The sequence below is a fragment of the Kogia breviceps genome, chromosome 12, assembly GCF_026419965.1.
Source record: "Kogia breviceps isolate mKogBre1 chromosome 12, mKogBre1 haplotype 1, whole genome shotgun sequence".
Lineage (NCBI taxonomy): Eukaryota > Metazoa > Chordata > Mammalia > Artiodactyla > Physeteridae > Kogia > Kogia breviceps.
Window position 1 is genome coordinate 3327451 of NC_081321.1, and position 12602 is coordinate 3340052.

The following is a 12602-nucleotide window of genomic DNA, read 5'->3' on the forward strand; positions in this document are numbered from 1 at the left end:
AAGGAGGTGGCTTAATGTGGGACGGGTGGGGACGCACAGGCCTGAAGCCAGAAGGCAGGTGGGAAGTGGGGGATCTGGGCCCACATCTGGGGGTGTCGGAGGTCCGGGGGAGTGGGGTCTGGGGCTGTACGGCGGGGCCCTGGAGGCAGAACCCCTGGGGGAGCTGCCGGAAGGCAAGAGGACCGGGGCTGGGGGCGGGGGCAGAGGCGCAGTGAGGGTCGGGCCAGCGCCTGAAGCTGTGGTCCTCGCTCCCCAGGGCTGCTACGAAAAGGTGAAGATGTGGTTTGATGACAATAAGCACGTGCTGGGCACGGTGGGGATGTGCGTCCTGGTCATGCAGGTAAGGGGCCCGGAAGCCCGCGCGCGAGACGGGAGAGACGACCGGCCGCCAGGGGGCGCCCACTCCCCCGGGCCTGTGCGAGCCCGCAGGGCGCTGCTGTGTCATCGTCACACCCCTCTGAGCCTTGGGCCTGGGCTGGCATCGCAGCAAGCCCCCACGGCTTTGCTTGTGGCATGCCTGTCCCCACAGCACGGGGACGTTTACCCTGTGACTGAACTGAACGGCGCTGAGTCCTCAGGCATCAGGTGTGAGCAAGGCCTATAGGCGGCCTTCGCGGGCTCTGTCCCATCCCGTGGGATACGTGTGACCTGGCGAGTGGCTCAGCTGCTGTGCCTTTGTTTACACATCCGTGTAGTGGGCGTGATCACGGGCCACTTCTTAGTGTTACGTGAGTTTAATACCCGAAACGTCGGAAAGGGGAGGTGCTCGGGAAGGGCTCGCTGCCCTTAGCCAGCGTGTCGCGGGTGGCTGTGCTGTGCAAGGCCCAGAGTGGGTGGTGGAGGGGGACTCGGAGGGGCCCCCGGCTCCCTCCTTGAAGAGAAGGCTGACATGGTGAGAGCAGGAGCCCCCGGCCTTTCTGGGGGAGCATTATGGGCTCCCCGCTTGCCCACTTGTGTGTGACCCCTACCCCTGGTGACCACCTGACCCCGACCCCTGGTGACCACCTGACCCCAACTGGTCTGTCCACGGGAAGATGAGCATCCTTCACGAAGTCCCCTTTCTTCCCTGAACCCCGCGTGTCTGATCATCTGCGAGCCTCCGAGCTTAGCGGACAAGCCACTGTCCCTGCTCGGGGCTCTGACAGAGGACGGGCTCGCGGGAGCAAGGGTCTGTCCGGTGCCGAGAGTGGGGCTCCGCTCAGGGCTGCCTGCAGCCAGGCCTGGACCAGGACGCCGGGGCCAGGCTGGGCCCCTCCGTCTCCAAGGTCACGGGCAGCCCTTGAGCGTGAGCGCCGCGGGAAGTACGGTGTCCCTGGCCGCGCAATCCGCGGCGCATGACGGTGCCCGGGAGGCCGCAGGCCGGCTTCCTGCACCGTCTGCTCCGCTCGGGTTCGGGGGGCTGAGGGGACCCAGATGAGTGGTAACGTCCTCCCAGCGGAGCGGCAGCCAGGCGCCACGCCGTGTCCCCCAGGACCCCGCGGAGGTGAGGCGGGGGGCTGTCAGTGTCCTGCCGCTCCCCCTACGCCCCCAGCTCCCCGTCGGCTGCTACTTAGGGTCAGGTCCTGTCCTCACCGCAGAGCAATGTAACCTCAGGTTTCTGGGCCTCGAAGCTCGGCGACGTCCCGCACGGACTGTCCGAGCGGCCGAGGTCCCCACGCGCAGGCTCCTCTTTTCAGCGTCGTCCTCGCTCCGCCAGCATCTGCATCCTGCAGGGGGCTGCCTCACGCGCTCTGGGTGCCCGTGGCCCCCACCTGAGGCCCCTTCCCCGTGTCTTTCAGATTCTGGGCATGGCCTTCTCCATGACCCTCTTTCAGCACATCCACCGGACTGGGAAAAAATATGACGCCTGAGCGGGTCGGCCGAACGCCCCGGCCCCGCGGACACTGCGCCAGGGAAGAGGCCTTTAGCTTGTGTTGCCTGCCCGCACCCTCCAGACTGCTGACCCCTGCGCCCGCCTCCCTGGCCTGCCTTCCCCGCCGCCCGCTGCAGCCTTCTCGGCAGGCGGAGGCCAGGGAGGAGGAGGCACAGAAACCTTGGGGTGCTGGGGTGCCCGGATTCCTGTGTATTTGCCAAAGAAGACAGGGTGGGCGGGGGGTGTGCTCTGGGAGCCCCCCGGCACCGGTGCGCTTCTGCCCTGTCCTTCCTCCGCTGACACTTTGTCCCCGTGTGGTGTGGGGCGGGAGGCGCAGGGCTCCCTCCCCGTGGAGAGACTGCCCGGCGGAGGCCCCGGTGCCCCTGGCCGCCCGGAGAGCGGGTGCGCGGACGCGGGCGGGGCTGACCGGCTCCCGGCCGGGCCCCAGGAAACATCTCGCCCAGGCTTTTTATACCTTACAGTGTAACTTTTCTATTTTATTTTACTCTGATTATGATTATTCAGGAATACTATCTCTTGGATAAGTTTAGGGTTAGCTTTCTTTTTTTTTTTTTTTTTTTTTCGGTATGCGGGCCTCTCACTGTTGTGGCCTCTCCCGTTGCGGAGCACAGGCTCCGGACGCACAGGCCCAGCGGCCATGGCTCACGGGCTTAGTTGCTCCGCGGCATGTGGGATCCTCCCGGACCAGGGCACGAACCCGTGTCTCCTGCATCGGCAGGCGGACTCTCAACCACTGCGCCACCAGGGAAGCCCCTAGGGTTAGCTTTCTGATTTGTAACTTTTTACTGCGTTGATTTCTGTAACGGTTTGATTTTCTTTCTGAGGGTGGGGACAGGCGGGGACAGGGCGTGTCCACCCGCTTTCTGTCAGGACGGACCGCTGTGCACACTCAGGACGCTCTCGCCAGGATGCACTGAGGGAGGGGGAGCAGGGAGCCTGGGAGGGGCAGGGGAGACGGAGGCACAGGAGGCCGCACGGGGGCCAGGCCCGCAGGGTGCAGCGTTGTCGAGGCCCAGGCCGCGCGAGAGGCCAGGGCCGGGGGTCCTCTGGGGGCTGCGAGTGCTTTGCTGGGAACGAGGCCGAGCGGTTGTGGGTCCTTATGCGTCACTGATGAGCAGTTCTTTTTCCCTTCTTCCTCCCTCCTGCCCTCCGTGGGCCGGGAGCCTCCCCTTCCATCCCTGCGGGCATTCCCGCGACAGGTTCTGCAAACGCGTTATTTCACTGACATTCCTGCTAGAAACTCTTGGACAAATACCTCTCTAGTTCACATGCCGCTCTCTCACATTGCTTCTGGAAGGGGAAGCGGTCCCTCCGTGGAACTGCTCAGACAGCAGCAGAGGACCCACGACCACCAGAGGGGAGGGCGGAGCCGTGATCGGTCCAGCCAGAGTCACCCGGCTACTGACTCCCTGCTGGGAGGGAGGGAGGGATGTCCAGCCGGGTCCCAGGACCCTCATCTCCTTCCTTGGGGTTCATTGATGCTGGGGTGACTGGTGATCACGTCCTCTGCGACCCCAAGGAAGAGTACTGAAGACCCAAGAGAGGTCAGACGGGATCCCGTTACAGTAGCCCCCGGACAAAGCAGCCCGAGTCAGGGCCTGGAGACGGACAGCTGGGGGGCATCCGACTGCAGCGAGGTGCCCCGACTAGGGTTCATGCTGCTCTAAGCAAGTTGTGCAGTTAAAAAAATAAGTCAAGAATCCACGGGGCTGAGCTTGGAAAGGTTTTCCCACCAGCTGGTACTTCCCCAGGTGGGCCTCGCCTGGACGCTGCCTTTGTTCTGCAGTGTTTGGATGGGTGCCCTGACCTCCCGGGGGGCCCTGTCTCCTCCGCAGCCTCCACCTGTCTGTTCCGAGAGCTGAAACCTGGCCACCCAGCCGGCAACCCCCTTCTCCCCTGAAGTACAGGACGGTTGGGACCAGGAGCGCAGAGCTTTTGGTGTGCCCAGGAGTCGAGCTTCTGGGTGCGGGGGAGCAGAGAGTAGGGCGCTCTCAGCGAGTTGGGCAGAGTAGAGACCAGCTCCTGAGACGGCAGTGGGGGTGCTCATGGGAAAGCCTGGGGGCAGGGCCGTGGGGGGGGAGGCCACAGGGGACCGGCCCTCCCCACCCTTTGGCCCTGCCTGCCTGGGAAGGAGCTTCAGCCACCTCCCGGGAGCCCAGGTCTGCAGAGCCCAGAGACGATGCACCACCATTGCACTGCGAGGGACCCTCCACAAACAAGCATTCGAGTGGCACGGTGGGACTGCTGCATAATGGGTTTGTCTTGGGGGGGGTTGTTTATGCCTATCAATGCAATGTAAAATTTTTGTTAAAATCAGCAGCAAAAGCCTAGCACCTTGGTGGCATATGGCCTCGCTGGCATCTTATGTTTCTGGAGCTTCAAGGGGCGTCCTCCGGCCCTGGGGCCCCTGCCTCCGGTTCCCTCCTCCTGCTAGCCCCTGCCCCGTCCGTCTGCCCACAGAGCCTTGTCCGCAGTTCCCAAAACTGCCTTCTCGCCTGACCCTGTGCTTGGCTGTTCCGTCATTCGGCCGAGCCCACACCGGGCGGCGGGCTCCGCGCACGGGGGCGACGGCGGGGGGTGGGGGGCTCTTCCCAGCCCCTCGCCCATCCTGCAGAGCGGTCCCCACCCCGCACAGAAGGCGCGCCGTGTGATGTCAGTGATGGGGCCCAGCACCTTCTCAGTTTCTCCCGACCCTGCTCTCGTGGGCACCACTACCTGAGGGAAACCCCTCCCCGGCGACTCCCCTGCCAAGGTCACAGTTAGCTCCGTGGGGTCTGATGCAGGCAGCTTACAGAGTTGTGACTCCCAAGGCCAAGGTCCTGCAGACCTCAGGGGAGCGCCTGTCTCCACTCGGCCTCTCTGCTGCCGTCTCGCAAGGGAGGTGAGCCAGCGGGGCTGTGAGCACGGCCCTTGGGGACCCCTGTCCCCCCGCTGGAGGCCCTCTCCTCTCTCCCCTCCGGTGTGGGCCTGCGTCGTGGCCTCTCACCCTGGGAAGGTTGCTGCCCCACCCCAGACCCTCACGCAGGTGTCCTGGTTTGACTTGGACCAGACGGCCGTGCCTCCTCTCTCGGTGGCCTGAGGGTGGTCCAGGTGGATGGAAAGGATGTCCCCGCCTCTCCGACCCCTGCCCACCGCTGGTGGAGGTGCTAACAGCAGGGACCCAGGCAGGACGGAGCGGGAGCCGGGTGCCTGAGGCCCCCCATGCCCCTCGGCCCTTCAGGGCCGGCCTCTCGTGTTCCTGTTCTCCCATGCCCCCTCCGCCGCCACGAGGCCAAGTCCAGGCCGTGTCCTTGCCGCGCCACACTGACCGGGCCCCTCGAGGGCCAGGCCTGGGGCTTGTGCCCACACCCTGCCCGCTGGGGCGGCGGGGCTGAGCGCGGGGCACGCGTGCCGGTTTCAGTGCACTTTTCTGCTTGCGATGCCATACCCGTGCGCTTCCTTCATCCTGGTCCTGGCTTACGGAACGCCATGTTTTTAGCATGTTTTTAAATAAAAACCGATAACGTGTCAAAAGCACAAGCAGCCTGTCTCTTTGTGGTGTTTGTGTCCACTGAGCCACGACTGTGACTTTTTCACGAGGTGTTGGTGTGAGGGACCAGCCTGCCTTGTCCACGCACAGCCCACGGCGAGGACCTCTCCTCCTGTCCTCGGGCCCAGGCTACAGATCTGCTGGGCGGGGAGGGGCCTCTGGGGTCAGGGGCCTGTCCCGGCGCCTCGGCGTCTGCCGCCTGCCACGGATGGCCAGTCCTGGGGTCCTGTAAGAGTGTGAGGGAGGGGCCGCGACAAGTTATCAGAGGCCCCCAGTGGGGCGGGGCTGCCAGCTTCAGGTACAGCCTCTCCCCGGTCCCTGCGATGTTCCTGGGGTTCGTTGTGGGCCTGGCGTCTCTCCCGGGACTGAGGGGACCACACCGTGTGGCTTGGCTTGGGCCGCACCCGCTGAGGGTGGCCTTGGGACGGCCTTGAGAGGGCAGGGGAGCATCCATCAGCATGAGATGGTCGGCGGGGATGGCGGGTGGCATTGGAGCCACGAGAGCCCTGACCTGCCGGCTAGCTGCAGCTCCCCGGCTGGGGCTCTGGCTTGTGGCTTTTCCTCTGCCGTCATCGTCACGGTGACAAGGAGTGGCGGGGTGGGAGGGCTGGACAGGCTGGGCGGGAAGGAAGGGTAGGTACAGCGCGGGGTCTCCCTGAGCCCCTCTGCACGTGGAGGTCTGCCCCCCTCCTCGGGGGGAGGCCAGGCTGGCACGAATTGTCCTGAGCACCCACCTTGGGACCCCTTCCCACGGCTGCTGTGTCCCGAAGCCCCCGGGGATCTGCTGAGGACTGAGGAGTCTGAGGCGACCCTCTCGAAGGTCCAGCGGAGTGGGGTCCCTGGGAGCCTCCCCAAGGACAGTTACCGGGGGTCATTGGGGCCGAGGGCAGGTGACCCTCCGTCATCTGCTGAGGACCAACCGAGTCCTAGGAGCGTGGGTGGGGCCGACCCCCTGCCCGTCCGCTCTCACTCCCGCCGCCAGCCCGTGGGCGCCCCACGGCGATGCCCACCTGGAGCCTGTGCCGTCTGCTCCTGGGGGCAGAGTGCAGCTGGCCGGCCCCCAGTGCCCTGGAGCAACCCGGCCGCACTGAGTGCTGGGTTCCTGCCAGGTGTGCTGTGAGACGCAGCTGTCCTGGCTGGGCAGGGGCCACAGCTTGTGAGCCGGTGGGTGAGTTTGAACTTTAAGCTAAGAGCAGTGGGCGCCCGCTGAGAGGTCTGAAGCCCGTGCGACCGGCTCAGCTCTGCCCTTGGGCGCCATACCTCTGGCTACAGCGTGAGAATGAAGGGCGTTACCAGCGGGATGGGGGAGACGTGACAGGGACCCACGGGAGGACCGACAGGCCTTGGTGATGGAGCGGATTTGCTGGGGGGAGGAGGAGCCTCTGCCTGTCATGCCCCCAGCGTGAGCCCCTCCCCCGACAGGAGAGGACTCCTGGAAGCGGACGGAGGCCGTGTGGGTCTCGCGGGCTGCGCCCTCGCGTGCAGGGGATGGACGGGGGGGGCGCAGAGCTGCAGCCTGTGACTAAATCGCTCCTTTTGCTGGTGCTGGGTCACAGCTCGTGAAATGCCTTTGTGTGCATGTAGATCCCTCCTGACCACAACTGTTTTACTGGCTGTCAGTCGAGCCTGAGCTTTCACCCTTAGAGAAATGCCACGCCTGGGTGGAAAGCGCACTGGTTCGGGAGGACTGGGTTCGGCTCCCACTCTGCATGTGGTTGGTGTCCATGTGAGCACTGGGTTCTCACTGAACTTGCCTTGGTTTCATCATCTGCCAAATGCGGATAATACGTATTTTACAGATTTAATGCGAGGACTAAATAAAATCGTGTATGTAAAGACATCCAGAGCTTCCCTGGTGGCACGGTGGTTAAGAATCCGCCTGCCAATACAGGGGACACGGGTTTGAGCCCTGGTACGGGAAGATCCCATGTGCCGCGGAGCAACTAAGCCCACGGGCCACAACTGCTGAGCCGGCGCTCTAGAGCCCGCGAGCCACAACCGTTGAGCCCACGTGCCGCAACTACTGAAGCCCGCGCGCCTAGAGCCCGTGCTCCGCAATAAATTGTTTTAAAAAGAAGATATCCAGCTTGTTCTGAATGAGAGTAGGTGCTTGGCAAGAAACTGGTCAAATCTGGGGCCTCAGGAGTCCCCAAACAAGAGGTGGGACCCCAAGGAAGAGCATCCCCCTGGCTGAAAACTGGAGTTACAAGAGAGTGATCTGGGGGGCGGGGCTGGATGGAGAGTGGAGGGGGGATAGAGCTCGGGAGATGTGCGAGCTCGGCGGGCACGCTCCGCCCGCCTCCCGCGGGGGGCTTGTCCTGCTCCGCTGGTCCAGTAGCAGCATATTCAGTAATCCACAGGAGTCAGAGGGAAGGAAGTCAGATTAAGTGAACGCCATTTTGGACACAAAAATATTGGCGTTGCAACGGTTCCTTCTTAAAGTGTTTGGCAAAGACTTGGAGGCTACTGATTTAGCCATCTTGTTTTTGCTGAGTGTAACGCAGCCATGGAGATGGACTAGTGTGTCTCCTTGAACTAACAACAAGGGTAACAGCACTCCGCAGGGTGTGCCCGGGCCAGGCTCTCCGGCTGAAGCTGCTGCTGGCCTCTCCCTGCCGAGGCGCTTAGATGGCACCTGGGGCACCCCTGAGCACTGCCCAGCTGCCCTCAGTGCCCCTTGATGCTGAGAAGAGGGGGGGACTGGTGTAGCCAGGCCCCAGCGTGCTCTGTGGGTCTGGTGGGTAGAGCCTGCTGCCACCCAGAGATTTTTCTTCGAGTGGCTGCAGTGCTCAGGGAACCAGCCTCGCCCCAAGTCTGCAGCAAGGCTGATCCAACGTGTGGACAGGCGAGGCCATCTCACTGGTCAGTGGCCTCAGGAAGCTCCTCGTCTTTTGCCCCCTCTCCCTGCGCTGAATTCCTGCAGGGCCAGTATAGTCTCCATAGATATATCTTCCCTGGGTCAACAGACCCAGTTCCCGAAAGGACTCAGCCTTCTTACTTACTGGTTGGCAACTCAGGGAAAGCATGTGAAACTTGATCTGTGGTCCCCCACCTGGGGTTCCCTAAACACCAGTTAAGGACTTTCAGGGATACGTACAGCTTTTGAAAATTCCGGTGGAAACCATTCCCACCTCGTGAAACGGTGCCAATGGGAACATTAGCCCTCTTGGCTCTGGCTGGCCTGGCTGACGGACAGGGCTGGATCCGTGCTTCACTGACCGCCCTCTTCACCCCCCGCCCCCGCCTGGCCCAGAGGCTCCCCCAGCCCCCCTGCCGGCCGTCAGCCACCGCGTCACCATCTCCAGCCACTGCGTCATCTTCAGCCGGTGATGGATGCGGGGGGAGAGCGGGAGCGGGGCTTCCCATGCCCCCACTGACAGCCTGTCCAGCCTCAGCTGGGCGACGGAGGGAACCAGGGTCCGGCTCACGGCAGCCCACCCACTGCAGCCCGGCAGCCTGGCCCTCGGAGCTGGGACGGAGCGGCCGGCGACGGGCCCGCCGGCAGGCACCAAGGGGGACAGCTTCGCAAAGGAGGCTTGCTGCTCACGCACCTGACCGAGGCCCCGCTGACTGCCAGCCTGTGCTGACAGCAGCGCCCACCACCCCCAGTGCTGCTTGTGTGCAGCGGGGAGGGGCCTGCAGGGTGCCGGGCCCCCGGGCACACTCGAGCATCTGTGCAGACACGCGTGCGTACTCATGCTCACGGTGACGGCGCAGGTGAGCAGACGTGCCGGCCCGATGCGACAGATGTGCTCAGACGTGCCTAGACCGGCTCCAGCCCCTGCCTGATACCCAGGCCATCGGAGGGCAGCCCCGTGGTTGTTCAGAGAATAATCTCGACCAGGATGCGGGCTGACACAGGAGGAGGGCAGGGCTGGGGACTGCCCTGCAAGGTGGGCTCCCCCCGGGGACATCCCGGTGGATGGAGGGCTCACACAGTGAACGGGACCGTCGGGTTCACACCAGGCGAGGGGCTCGCGCCCAGCCTGCGACCCCCCCGCCCCGTGCCCCCGTCTTGGGGCCCCCCCGAGCCCAGCTGGCCCGGGTGCTCCCACGGACCCCAGCCCCGCCCACGTCAAGCAAGTTTTCTAGACAGAAGAGTGAATGAAGTAGAATGAGCGCTTTCTGTCACAAAAGACGAAGCATTTACTTCCTTCTGGCTTCACACTGGGTAACCTGGGGCCCCCAGCTTCTCTGAATTACGATGGAAGTCGCTTTGCTTTGGGGTGAAAAAGTGCCCCCCACCGATGCATCTGGGGACAGGGACAAACGAACTGGTCCCCGTGGAGAAACGCTGCCACTCTGGGGTGAGGTGGCCCGGGGTCCCGGTACCGGCGGGAGAGTGTGGCGTCAGCCTGGCATCTAGCCCTGCAGAGAACTTGGGACTTAACGGGTCTCTTTCGATTATATGCACGAATCCCGGGAAGTTGGAGGGCAGCAAAGATCATCGCAGCACCATGTTTTTTGGCTCTGGTGCAATCTGGGATTGCTGGAGAGCTGGCCTCCCTTTTAATGAATCGGCGTCGGTGACACCAGGGCCCTCTCTAACAGCGCCCGGAGAATCCCAGGGCAGGAGAGGCAGTCTGACCCGGGAACGCCGCTGTGCCGTCTGCCGTGTGGGTAACCCCCGTTCGGGGAGTGTGTGGTTTTGGTACAGTTGGGGCCGTGTTGGGGACGGCAGTGACCCCCGAATGCGAAGGAAAACACCCTCCACCAGGGACTGAGTTGGGCCCGCAAGAGACCGGGGAGGCGACGTGTGACCTTTCCTGGCCTTGGCCGCAGTATCACGGCGGAGGGAAGCAGGAGGGGAATCCAGGACCCGGGACACGCGGGCCGGCGATCTCTGCCCACTCGAAATGGCCACGTGGAGGGGGATGGGCCGTGGGGGCCTCGTGAGTTGATACGTGTTCTTTGGAAAACTGCCAGCACCTGTGCTCTGCACTTCCTAGATTTTCTTTGAGTTCTCCCTCCGTATCTGGGAAAGTTCTCGCTGAAAATTCCCTGATTCGGCCCGAGCATGACAAGCTAAGGAAGGGGCTATATTCTCTCTGGGAAGCAGCGGGGCTCCTGCAGGCCACGTGGTGGCGGCCCGGCGGTCTGGGAGCGCGGGCCCAGGAAAAGCAGGTTGCGGGCCGAGCACCCCCCCTGCTCAGAGCTGCACCTTCTCGGCGGCTCCAGCTCTGCAGGGTCTGTGATTTGGTTTCACCAGGAAGGATTTTACTCCCACCAACATTAAGAGATGAAGATGGTTTTAAAAACCTGGGCTTCCTGAGATCCAAGCCATGGACAGGAGACCCCCGGGGGGCATATGGCTAGAGACGGGGCTTGGGCCCAAGGCCCCCCAGGGGGACCTCTCCCGGGGAGGGGCCCAGGGCAGGCCCCTGTCCCGGCCCTGGCGGCTCCACCCCGCCTGCGCCGCCCAACCCCGGCCCTGCAGGAAGGAACCGGGCCACCTGACCCTCCTTTCCAGGTGAGAAGGTGTGGTGCTGGGCAGAAGGTTGGGTCTTCTGGGGGCAGAGCCAACCCGATGCAATTCCCGGGCCGGGGGGAGAAAAGCACGCCCAGCAGAGACGCGAGGAAGGATGGTGAGCACAGGTGGGGGGGCTCACGGGCCGATGCAGGCATCCCAGAGGGGTCAAGGTTTCCAGCCCTGGCTCAGGGTTCAGGAGCAGGGAGGGAGCCCAGCCGGAGCCCAGCCCCGTGCGGTCCACGGGAGCCCGTGCCTGGCGAGGCTCTGGCTGTGGTCTCCCAGCAGGCTCCGCCCCCGGCCTGGGGGTTCTGGCGGTGGGGCCCACAGACGTGCAGGGAGGTGGCTAAGGGTCCCCGGCCCGGGTGGGGGGCTGCAGGAGCCATGGTCTCAGGCTTGTGGCTCCCAAGGGGCTGGGCACAGAGTAGGGGTTGTTTCCGGGAGCTTCCAGGCCAGCTGATGCTGACATCGCAGGCCTGGCCGATGGATTCGGGCCCCCGTGAGGGGGGTGGCTTGCGAGGGGCAGTGGAACACGGGGGCGAGGCCGGCCGTTAGTATAAATGCAGCTGGACCCTCCGGTGCAAACAGCAGGTGAGAATCATCCCGCAGATCTGCCGGGTGGAAAGAGCAGAGAGGCAGAGAAATCAGAGCCCGCTAGCGTGCCGGCCAAGGGCGCCCTGGGGCTGGAATCCCACCGCCGAGTGCCCCCTGGGGACCTGATCGGGGCAGGTTCCGACTCAGGGGGTCTGGGGTGGGGCCCGGCACTCTGCATTTCTGACAAGCTCCCAGGTGATGCTGGGGGTGGAGGTGAGGACCACTTGGAGAACCACTAGCCGAGGGCGGTATTTCTCACGCTTGAGTGGTCACGGATCGCCCGGGGACCTTGTTACGCCGCAGCTTACAGTTCTGTGGCCTGGGTGGGGGCCTGCACGTCTAACCAGCTTCCCGTCCACCCGGCGGCTCTGTGGCCCCTGACCTTCTCTGGAGATGTGGCCTGATTTTATCAGATTCTGAACGGTGACACTGCCGCTCTCTCGTTGCTGGCTGAAGCAGTCTTTCTTGAGGAAAGTCTGTCTGCATCTTGCTGCGCTCAGGTACCAGAGAAAAACAAGGGCCTGGAGCCGATTCTCTGGCTGATGTGCAGGAGGGGAAACTGAAGCTCTGAGTGGAGGGCCCAGGACCGTCACCAGCTCATCTCGTAAATCAGCTCGGGACGCGGCACCAACCCCAGGCCCAGGGAGCCTGCGTGCCAGCCCCTCTGTCCCGTCTCCTAGCTGCCCGGAGCTGGGCAGTGCTGGGCAGTGGCCTCCAACGTCTCACTCGCCCATCTCTAAGCGCAGAGGATGAGGACCTCTGTCCCCACCTGGTTCTTTGTTTGCTTCCCCCTCATCGCTCCTCCCCTCCTGCCTTGCGCTATGCACTGAGAACGCGGAGGTGAGGATGCGTCAGACCAAGGAGGCCCAGGGCTGGGACGGTGGCCCTGATGAAGATGGCGCCGCTGGCTTCCGGCTCCTGGCCCGCAGGAGGGGACACTGGGAGGGCAACCCGTGACTGTGCCACGGACAGGAGTCCAGGTGGGTTTCCCCAATATAGGGAAGAGCACCCCATCTTTCCCAGCGGCTGCTGCTGACCTGATCTTTCCAGGGCACCTCCGGATGCACACGGAGGAGGACAGGCTGAAGAGGACGGCCTGGGGCTGGCAGACCCTAGCTTCTCTTTGAGAGACTCAAGGA

At 63.9% G+C, this 12602-nt stretch overlaps 2 protein-coding genes across 18 annotated transcripts in view; one reads left to right on the top strand and one right to left on the bottom strand.

Annotated features, from left to right (window-relative positions):
- TSPAN9 (tetraspanin 9) overlaps positions 1-5392 on the top strand; it is a 185552-nt gene extending 180160 nt beyond the window's left edge. For 4 of the 6 annotated variants that reach the window (XM_067008551.1, XM_067008550.1, XM_067008549.1 and 1 more), the window contains 2 exons: positions 257-340; positions 1779-2402. In XM_067008551.1, the coding sequence (XP_066864652.1) occupies positions 257-340; positions 1779-1850 (156 nt within the window). In that variant the 3' untranslated portion in view covers positions 1851-2402. Of the gene's footprint in view, positions 1-256; positions 341-1778; positions 2405-2630 lie in introns of those variants that run through there. The other 2 variants (XM_067008548.1, XM_059081393.2) reach the window with 1 other exon arrangement.
- Positions 5393-9524: 4132 nt separating this feature from the next.
- TSPAN11 (tetraspanin 11) overlaps positions 9525-12602 on the bottom strand; it is a 63921-nt gene continuing 60843 nt past the window's right edge. For 9 of the 12 annotated variants that reach the window (XM_067008555.1, XM_067008565.1, XM_067008552.1 and 6 more), the window contains one exon: positions 9525-11480. In XM_067008555.1, coding sequence (XP_066864656.1) covers positions 11260-11480 — 221 coding nt within the window. In that variant the 3' untranslated portion in view covers positions 9525-11259. The remainder of the gene's footprint in view (positions 11481-12602) is intronic. The other 3 variants (XM_067008563.1, XM_067008560.1, XM_067008557.1) reach the window with 2 other exon arrangements.